Consider the following 10205-nt stretch of genomic DNA (forward strand, 5'->3'; position numbering starts at 1 on the left):
ACTCTAAAACACGTCTCCTCAGTGCCGTGCTGCTCTGCCGACCTTCAAGAGAGCGCTGATTATCGTCCCGCTGACGCTCTGAATATTTTATGATCGGGCAATGTCAAAAAACAAACACAAGTGGCACTCACAGACCAACAAATCGATAGCTGGTGCAAATCTCTGAAACCCTTCCGATGTCGGTTCTAGAATGTGGTGTCGAAGAGCGCCCTTCAGTTCAGAGGAAACTCCCAGCACGATGCCCAGGAATTCCTCCTCTGGCTGCTTGACAGAGTCCACGAAGACCTCAACCAGATTGTCCACCCTGACATCAGACCTCCCATCAAGGTCGGTAGCAAAATTCTTTGAACGTTTGAACTGAACGTCGTCCCTTTTTTGTGTTGCCTAGCTTATTGGTTTTGTAACATGTGGTCCATCGTGTGGCTGCTGCGGCTAACAGAACAGAACTCCTTGTCTTGTTCCCGTCAGCCTCCAGTAGAGGAAGAAACGGCTCCTGAAGGATCTCCGCTACCAGCACCTGGCTCTTTTGTACAGGAGCTGTTTCAGGCACAATACAGGTAAAATTATCACCTTCTTTTTTTTTTTTTTTTAAATTAACTACAAGGTGGGTTAGTCAGACATCACGTCCACTGCAGCCTTTAACTTCTGGAGGGTTAATTTGGAGGAACGCAAACAAATGGAAACACTGCTCATGATATAAGTAAAATGGCCTTAAATACGGTGCTGTGGAAAAGGTTTAAATCACATAAGCTGGATGGCTTATGTACAGGGCAACAGTTTTTAAATCACATAAATGCAAAAAAAAAAAAAAGAAATGAACCACGACTCAGGAACTTTGCACAGGACTGTATGTCTGCACAGCTGATTATTTGATTTTATTTTTTAACATCAATCAAACTGTTCACGTCAGATATTTGTACCTGTCGCAGAACTAAAGCGTAAAGCTGTAATGACTGGGGTGAACAACAGCTGAGCTCCTTATAGTTTCTTGACAGGAACCATCATATCCTTTCATAATCGTTTGCTTTCTGCTTCATCTTTAGCTACATAAAAGCACTATTGATTGTATTAGGATTGTAATATTGGATCACAATTATATGAGCTGAATGTGAGGATTTTATAAAAAATAGCATGAATTATTTCCATTCACCTGTATAACAACAGCTGAATTCAGCTAATAACGCTGTATTTTTCCTTGATGCTTTTTACCCCCTATGCTTTGATTTAATGGCAACAACTTGATTATCTCATATTGCTTGAAGCTACTGTTTTATTGTAATGGCCCTGGTTGTACGTCACATAGGAGAGCTTTTGTACAAAGCGAAAGGATCTTAATGAAGTTTCCTTCAGGTTAATGTCTTGTCCTCATTTGTCTGTTCAGGTCCTCCCTGACCTGTCCTCACTGCCAGAAACAGAGCAACACATTTGATCCTTTCCTCTGCATCTCACTGCCAATCCCAGTACCTCACACACGGTAAGGTGACACCGGATCTCGCTTATCAGTCAGACAATAGCTACTAAAAACAAACAAGCAAAAAAAAAAATCTCGTGAGACGAACCTGTCATGAAAGCAGCTTCAGAAACGTGTGAGAGGATGAAGTTAAAATTAGACGCCGCTGTCTATTTTTGAAACATCAGCGCAGACTTTGTTAAAAAAAACAACAAAAAAAACAGCCAAATAATGAAAGTTTCTGTGTTTTTTCAGACCTCTGTATGTGACGGTGGTGTACCAGGGAAAGTGCTCACACTGTATGAGAGTCGGGGTGGCCGTGCCTCTCTCGGGCACCGTGTCCAGGTTGAGACAAGCCGTGGCGCAAGAGACCAAAATCCCCGCCCAACAGGTGCTGCATCATTCAGGCCATTACTTAGTCAGAAATAAGAGGATTAAAGAAAGAAAGTAGGGGCTGCTGAAATTGACTTGGGTGCTGAAAAAGCGGTGCTGTGTGAAGGACTAGACGTAGTTATCATGCATTGGCTGTGCCGCTCCTCTTCCACCGCCACCGTTGCCAGCATTCATACTTTGCGCGTGACTAATTTTGAGCACAGTCAGCCCACACGGGGGGTTTTGATTGCTGTCTCTGTGCAGATTGTCCTCACTGAAATGTACTTTGATGGCTTTCACCGCTCCTTCTGCGACGACGACGAAGACCTTGAGATCATTCAGGAGAGCGACTCCATCTTCGCATTCGAGACGCCCGAGCTGTTCAGACCGGAGCAGATCCGCTCAAAGCGAGGCGGTACGGCATCCTCTCTGTGCTCCGACATGAACTCGGGTCCTTGTCTTATTATGACAGGAAGATGTCAGAAAGCTGCTGCTGCTGCACGCTGGTTTTTTTTATTTTGTGTGCGCGCGTGCTCGTTTCAGGAAGTCCACATGCAAACCTCAACCAGAACAACCTGAAGTACGGCACAGAAAACAACAGGATAACCACGCAGATCCAAGAGCCCTCATCGCCACCTCAGAGTCCCAATAAGAACAGCGGGCAGGCTGAGAAGATCGTGCTGCTGGTGTGCAACAGAGCCTGTGCTGGACAGCAGGGGCGCAGGTACTTCACCTGAACAGCAGCAAAAAGGAATTTTAATCATTTACTGTTTTAAAACATTGCAGTTTTTGTCATTCCTGCAGGTTTGGGAATCCTTTCATTCTCTATTTGGAGCGAACAGTAACGTGGGACATACTGCAGACAGAGATCTTGGAGAAGATGAAGCATCTTTTGCGTCCTGGTGTCTTTGTTCAGGTACACATTCTTGTCGACACTCCAAAGCTTTTAGATTGGGATGTCCTCTTATTCCATTTCTGTGCTGAGTTGAATAACGTCTTCTCTTTGACGGCCTGCAGGTGGGGCCCTTCACTTTGCGTGTGGTAGGAGTGGTTGGAATCACATATCTGTTGCCTCAGGAGGAGCAGCCTCTCTGCCATCCCTCTGTGGAGAGGTAATGCCTTGTTTCGCCACAAAGAGGCAGTGTTACCTCACGTAAATTGCAACAATATAAATCCTGCAGCGTTAACGTTCATTTACGGGAGACTCAGGACCTTTAGCATGACTTCAGAACCATTAATGTTTGAATATCTCCACATATGTGTATGGATTTTTTTTTTTAAGAATTTCCTCTAAGAAGCCACTGACACCTGTACTTGTTGCATGTATATTTACATTTTAATTAAAAAGACTGAGAACATAATTGCATTAGAACATCTGATGATGCATAAATAAACAGATGAGCACTTTAAAAAAAAAAAATTACAGCCTATTTAGTTTTCCTAAGTTTAAAGTATTGGTATTGCATATCAGTTGTATAATATATAGTTAATATAAACTAAACATAAAAAGTAAGGAAATTTGTGTTGGTTATTTTTTGTCGTAACAATGCTTCTTGGATATAAATCTAATACCGTTTTCATCTTTTTAATCCTGCTTATTTCCCATTAAATTGTGACATATTTGTAAGGAAAATGCATATGTGCGTTGAGCAGCAGAGATGAGTATTTGGATTGCACACATGAAAAACTTGCCAAATCTTCAGTTTGTTTATTTCACAAACAGGGACCTAGGTAGCATGTGGAAGAACCATACACAGCCACAACAGCTTGACATTTCCTCCTCATACAGCTCACCAGGTCACAAACCGCTGTGGTATGGCATTTCATTTTTTAATCAGCATTTGTCTCAAGTCAACTAATGTGATCGTGTTGGTCACCGAAGCTGATCCGACAGGTGTTCAGTGGGGGTCAGGACTGCAGGCAGCTCATTCCATCCTCTCTACTCCCAAATTCTGAAGGTAGTCTCTAATAACTCCTGCTATGTGGGGCTGAGTGTTGTCATCTTGGAGGACAGAGTTTGGTCCCAGACTCTGGAGATGAGGGATTGCCACTAGTTGCTCTCAGGTGTGGACAATCAGGAGCCAATCAGGGACCTGACTGTCAGCACCTGGGGTACCAGAAGCTCAAAACAAGCGTCAATAACAGAATAAGCTATTTGGCAGAGAAGATTTTGGAAGTTGGAATGTGGCACCATTTATAGGGGAAATAAAGAGGCTTTTCAATAGTATAATATTTATTGCAAGAAGCATTCCTACAACAAAGAAATAATCACCCAAACACAAATTTCCTTATTTTTTTGCTATGTTTATTTGCAGATATAGACTTTTAATGAAAATCTGAAGTGGAGCATTTCCTCCATTGTAGCCTAAAGTCATTCCACATTGTCACAGTTCTACCTTACATGATTGTTTCAAGTAAAAGCTATCCTCTTATTCTAAATTTCTAACAGAGCGTTCAAGTCCTGCGGCCCAGGGGGGCCACCTCATGTCAAAATTGTGGTTGAATGGGACAAAGAGACAAAAGACTAGTAAGTGGGAAACTCAGACGAGCTCCTCATTAAGGTCAGAGCAGATGTGCGGGGTGTTACACCTCCCATCGAACCTAACGACCGATCTGTGTGATCCCCTTGTGCCGTGTCACGCCCACAGTCTGTTCAAAAGAACCGAGGATGAGTACATCCCAGATGCTGAAAGTGTTCGGCAAGTGAAGGAGCAACATCTGCAGCCTCAGACCTGCACGCTGGCCCAGTGCTTGCAACTATACACCAAAGAAGAGCAGGTATGCTCGGTGAAAAGACGAGACATGCAGTTCAAAAAGTAACAAAACAACCAGACAACAACAAAAAAATTTCAGCATGAGTTAAATGTTTTATTATACAAACCATGGCTTAACAAAGTTATGTTGTTTAGACATGTCACATACAAAGTTGTGTGAGAATTGACTTTTTATTTACGTTTTTTTTAAATATAATTTCAGCTTGCCCCCGATGATGCATGGCGATGTCCACATTGTAAACAGCTTCAGCAGGGCAGCATCAAACTCAGCCTGTGGACACTGCCAGACATCCTCATCCTCCACCTGAAACGCTTCAGACAGGTACTGATGTTAGTGAATTAATTAGATCATTTTAACTCACATTAGTTGCCAAAAACTTCGCTGTAACTATTTTTTTTTCCCCCCTTCAGGATGGGGATCGACGAGTGAAGATGCAGAACATGGTGAAGTTCCCGCTCACCGGCATGGACATGGCGCCCCACATCGTGAAGAGAAGCCAGAGCAGCTGGAGTCTCCCCTCCCACTGGTCGCCATGGAGACGGCCTTACGGGATGGGGCGTGACCCAGAGGACTACCTGTATGACCTGTACGCGGTGTGCAATCATCACGGCACCATGCAGGGCGGGCATTACACAGGTAACACAGCAGCTGCTCAGGTCTCAGGGATGCTTTAACTCAATGTTCCAACACAACCTGTGATGTTTTTTTAAAAATCATTTTCTTCCTTTGTGTGCTGCAGCTCACTGTAAGAACTCCATTGACGGACAGTGGTATTGCTTTGATGACAGCGATGTTCATCCCATGTCTGAAGATGAGGTCTGCAAGCAAACTGCCTACATCTTGTTTTTTCAAAGACGTGCAACGATCCCCTCTTGGTCTGCCAACAGTTCCGTAGGAGGTAAGTTTTTAATGACATCTTGTTTAGCCACTTGCAAACAATATACCTTAAGTATAAAGTATAGAACAAATTTCAATAGTCTTCACACATGTTGTTTTTCCATCACTATTGCTTTTGGGTATACTGGGCTTTTTATAAGTTTTGTTTATTTTAGCCACATTTTTGAAAGAAAAAGGCACCAAAGTGAGTCAAAATGCACTGTAAAAAGTTCCAATTTATTCACCTCTTGCAAGCTTTTTAAATTAACTTGTCAAAATCTATGAATGATGCTCTTCTGATATATACTCTGTTTTTGTTTTACTTTAAAAAAGGGGTCTCAGTTTCAAGGACACGTTTTTATTTGGCACAACTTAGTGTGTAAAGACAAACATGTTGTGTTTTGCATTGTATCTAAAATGAAAATTGCATGAGACAAACAGGTAAATTTGTTACTTTTGTAACATTTGGTTATAAAAAAGCTGGAAATCATGTGAATACGACCCCTAAAAATGAAAGGTAACCCCAACATTTTACTATTATAAAACTTTGTAACAAAATGTCCCTTACTGTTTAATTATTTTAAAACATTTTTAATATATTAGATGTGGTATGGCATTATTTGTGTTAATATGCAAACCAGGGGTTATCCAATAAAAATGCACAGATTTAGCAGAGATTTGGAAGTAAAACGGCTTATCAAACAGCCTTTTGAAAACTGGGTAGGCTCAACAGTTTAGGTCTAAATTTCAAATCTTACTTAAATTAAGAAAAAAACTAAAGTAACTAAATACCCTTGTCTTTAGTTTTTAATTTTTCCACTATGTGTTGTAGACAAATCTACTTAATAAAAGGAATAAAATTAAGGTGCTGTATCTAAGTTGGGAACACCTGGTTGACATGGAATCTATGTACTGAGTCGGTGTCTGCTTGGGCTTTAAGGTTCCACCAGTTCCTCTTTGAATGAGCACTGGATAAGTCGGCTGATGGGAAGCCGTCCACCCAGCCAAGCCTCATCTGGTTCCTCGAGACGCACCTCCCTGGCTTCTCTCTCTGAGTCTGCTGAGTTCGCTGGAGAAAGGAGCGAGGACGACGGTGAAGAGCACTCGCTCAAAAAAAACACGAAGCTTCATTTTGACTCATTTCTGTTGCGACTAAAGTGCAAATTATGACTGTTTTCTCAACAAACTTAACGCTGATGTTTCCTCCTGCCACGCAGGTCTTTCAGTCCGACCGGCAGTCAGAGGCATGCAAAGGCAAACCTTCTCTTCAAGATCTTCTATCGCCAGCCCACTTGCTCTGAGTGAAAATGGCTCCAAACCGTCCTGGTCCCACTCAGCTAAGCTCCAACTTCGCTCCAACTCTCCTTCAAGGTTCTCCCTGGAGTCCCACTCCTCTCCAACGCTGGAGAGGATAGGAGAGGTGGCTGATAACCAGCTGACCGATTTGTGTTTCACTGGTTCACCTAAGCCAGATAAAATGTCAGGAGGAAAGTGCATCCTTGCTGCTTTGGACAGTAATGTTGGCAGTAGGAGGTTGATAGAGCAGGGGTACTTCAAGAGTGTCGCACAGGCAGAGCAGCGGAGCTCGATCCAGACGGGGGAAAACAACAATGTCACTGCTACTGAGCAGGTCAGTCCTAGACATGGACTATCACCAAAAGATTCAAAGCAAAGAAACGGGACGGCAGATAGCATTGGTGTCAAACGAACATCAGCCAAGAGTGGGATAGAGAGTGAGAGGAGTCCCAAGAAACGTCCTGCCACCTCCTCAACGTCATCCAGCTCTCTGTCCCCTGCCTCTCCAGCCATTGACAAGTCACCATCTCGAACACAGTCCAAGGGGGCAGCATCGGCGTCAAACCCCAGGGACCGGAGCAGTGGACCACCTAAAACAAGCAAGGGTAGCTCCTCAAGAACAGCAACCCCGTCCAAGAAAGCGTCCTCCCAAACCCCAGAGTTGTTACACCCTGACCCACAGCAGAGGAAGAGTGGTTCTCCAGGGTCACAGGGCTCGCACCCTCAGAGAAGGCCATCACCCAGAGGGGGCACGGAGAAAAACTCGGCCGCAGAAAGGACTAGAGCAGCAGACAGGAGCGCTAGCCGTGAATCCTCAAGAGCAAAAACGGCGGCAGACAGGAAAGTCAGCCACGGAGGTCCGCCCTCCAGGTCGAGTGGTTCTAGCAGAGCGGAGGTGAGGCCAGGCAGGGCTCTCGAAGACAGGACAACGGGCCGAAGCTCCAGCAGTAGCTCCTCCATGACTAGTCTTCGATCTTCAAGCGTAGGCATTTCCTCGGGTAACGCGGCTCAACCTCCGAGGGGACCTCGAGGGAGCAGTAAGACGGAAGACAAAGGTCTGTCCTTCTTTAAAACCGCTCTGAGGCCGAAGGAGAACCGTAAACCAGGCGAGAGCGGGAAAGCAGGGCTGGGAGAAGCGAAAGGAAGTCCAGAGGAAGGGGACGCAATTAGAGAAGCACTCTCGGGTGGGGCGAGCAAAAAAGCCCAGAATGCAGCTTTAGAACTACAGAACAATGTGACTACAGCCAAAGATAAGGAATCCTCTAAAATGTCAGCTGCAGCTAAGAACTCACTGCTGCCCTCCACGAAATCGAAGCTCTCTGAAGCACAAACAATCACTCAGTCTTCTGCCACCGCAAAGGACCCTTCGAAGAAAGAGCCTGCTAAAAAGACGTTACAGTCCAGAAAGATCCCCATCAATTCTACACAAACTAGCCAGAGATCCAAGTGATGTTACTCAAGGGTCTGAAACCAATCTTTCTCGTGCAGCTCTGAGGTGTTTTCTCCCTGTTGCCATCAAAAACTAAGTGTTTGACAAACACTTTTAAAACACCTGTAGCTTTTCAGTGGCCACTGAATTCCAGCTGCCATATTAAACAGCTACTTCGGATTGGGTTTTCAACAAAGCACTTTGTACGGATTGCATTGATTTTAGAGAATATTCTACTGTATTGTAAATAAGCATGGCCATGTATTGAAATCATTGCCTTGTTCTGTCTGTAGCATCGCTGGGAGAGAAACGTCTTAGTGGAGCTGAAAGGGAAACGGACTTTGCACAAGACGGAAAGCAGGTACAAGGGAGGAACGTCTTCAGATACATCAAACACGTGGACAGCTCAGCCACCAAAGGAAGTTTATGGCAATTTTTAACACGCTGATGCAGTGAATAATTTTCAAATCTCACTTTGTACTGCTCTCCTTCAGTATTGAGAGCCATATGTCAACAACAAACATCAGTGCCTCAGATTATATTAAAAATATTTAATCTAAATTGTATAACTGCGGGTGTTGGTAAATTTGTAATTGAATATTAACATTTATTAAGCACTGAAAATGTAATTTTAATTAAAACACAGTTAAGCCTAGTTAACCTGAACTACTGTTTACATATTGCTCTTTGGTGTAACTCTGCAACAGCCTTTAAAGATGTAATTTTTTGGACTTTCTTTTTGTTCAGCCGAAATCTGTCACGGAGAGGCTGAGAAGAGGCGAAGGAACGCAGCACGAGTCGCTGGTGTTAAATTACCGGAAACCCTTGGTTTTCAGTGATTCACAGCCCTGTCTACACTACCCCGAATACTTTTTTTAAAAATGGACTTTGTTTTCCACCATTTATATTTAAAAAATACTCCGCCTACGTGATTCTAACAAAAGTGCTGAAATCTCCATGCTGCCCTCTAGGTGGCGAGAAGGTCCACGATAACAAAATAGCAAAATGCAGAGGAAGAACATTCTTAGGTGCAGTCCACGTGGAAATTGTTTTTGTGAATACACAAAAGTTGTTGTTTTTTTTACCTATTGTTTTAACCTGGCATCTACATGGAAATGGCAATTTTTGGAGCCCCAAAGTAATATTTTTTTAAAATGGGTTCCAGAGTAAAAAAATCTTGAAATGCCACCCTTGTGTTTCTATGGAGACGGACAAAACGCAACCTTTTGAAAACAATGATGTCGTAACCCCCACCTCTAATCTAACCTACGACCCAAAGGCTTCTCCCTTCTTCTTCTCTTTTCTTTACATTTCGCACCCGGCAAGCAATCTTTACGCGCCACGCCTCGTTTCCTGTTTCTGGTGTCTTTTTGTGGCGGCGTTACAGCGCCACATACAGGCCTGGCATAGTGGTTACAGCAGTTTGGGTCATTTCTATAAATCATTTATAATTTTAGAAACAACAAATTAAAAGAGTTTCGGAAAAATTGCATTTCCATGTGGACAAAGCTCTTGCTTGGCTAAAAATAAAAAATCCAAAACAGCTGCAACTCATAACTTTTTCTTTCTTTGATGTTTTTTTCTTTCTTTTCTTAATTATTAACCATGTTGGCACACAATCAAAGTATCGTTCTGGTTTCTAGGGTACAGAGTGTTCATAGGCATGTTCAGCAGATGCTGCTCTGTCATTGTTTCCGAAAACGTCCGCTTTGGAAGGCATTCGTTACTTTTAAATCTTTTCTTTTTAAATCTGTTTTTCTCACAAAAAAATTTGTTCGCATCTGGAAAAACCCCCCCCCTCAGTTTAAAGAAAAAAAGATATCCGGTGTATTGTAGACTTGGCCTTAATGTTTGTGTTTAATTACCGGTATTAACCTGTAACCCTTTCCATCTGTTCCCACCCTCTGCCAGCTGCTGTAACCAACACATACCTGCGATGCCCATGTACGTCATGGGCATCAGCCTCTTCAGACTGCCAGACATCTCCAAACATTCCTCTCAGATGAA

At 43.3% G+C, this 10205-nt stretch overlaps 1 protein-coding gene across 2 annotated transcripts in view; it reads left to right on the forward strand.

Moving 5' to 3' along the window:
• The window catches only part of LOC108237118 (ubiquitin carboxyl-terminal hydrolase 31-like), a 16030-nt gene extending 6042 nt beyond the window's left edge, over positions 1–9988 (forward strand). The window contains exons 2-17 of one of the 2 annotated variants that reach the window (XR_001808618.3): positions 190–327; positions 469–557; positions 1382–1474; positions 1706–1841; positions 2087–2237; positions 2366–2546; positions 2627–2738; positions 2840–2934; positions 4272–4349; positions 4471–4600; positions 4799–4918; positions 5008–5233; positions 5337–5495; positions 6414–6566; positions 6691–8401; positions 8492–9988. Coding sequence is in view for 1 of the 2 variants with exons in the window: in XM_017418323.3 (XP_017273812.1) it covers positions 190–327; positions 469–557; positions 1382–1474; positions 1706–1841; positions 2087–2237; positions 2366–2546; positions 2627–2738; positions 2840–2934; positions 4272–4349; positions 4471–4600; positions 4799–4918; positions 5008–5233; positions 5337–5495; positions 6414–6566; positions 6691–8219 (3390 nt within the window). In the remaining variant the exon portion in view is untranslated. Of the gene's footprint in view, positions 1–189; positions 328–468; positions 558–1381; positions 1475–1705; positions 1842–2086; positions 2238–2365; positions 2547–2626; positions 2739–2839; positions 2935–4271; positions 4350–4470; positions 4601–4798; positions 4919–5007; positions 5234–5336; positions 5496–6413; positions 6567–6690 lie in introns of both variants that reach the window. The other variant, XM_017418323.3, reaches the window with a different exon arrangement.
• The last annotated feature ends 217 nt before the right edge of the window (positions 9989–10205 follow it).

This window comes from Kryptolebias marmoratus, linkage group LG17, assembly GCF_001649575.2.
Source record: "Kryptolebias marmoratus isolate JLee-2015 linkage group LG17, ASM164957v2, whole genome shotgun sequence".
Lineage (NCBI taxonomy): Eukaryota > Metazoa > Chordata > Actinopteri > Cyprinodontiformes > Rivulidae > Kryptolebias > Kryptolebias marmoratus.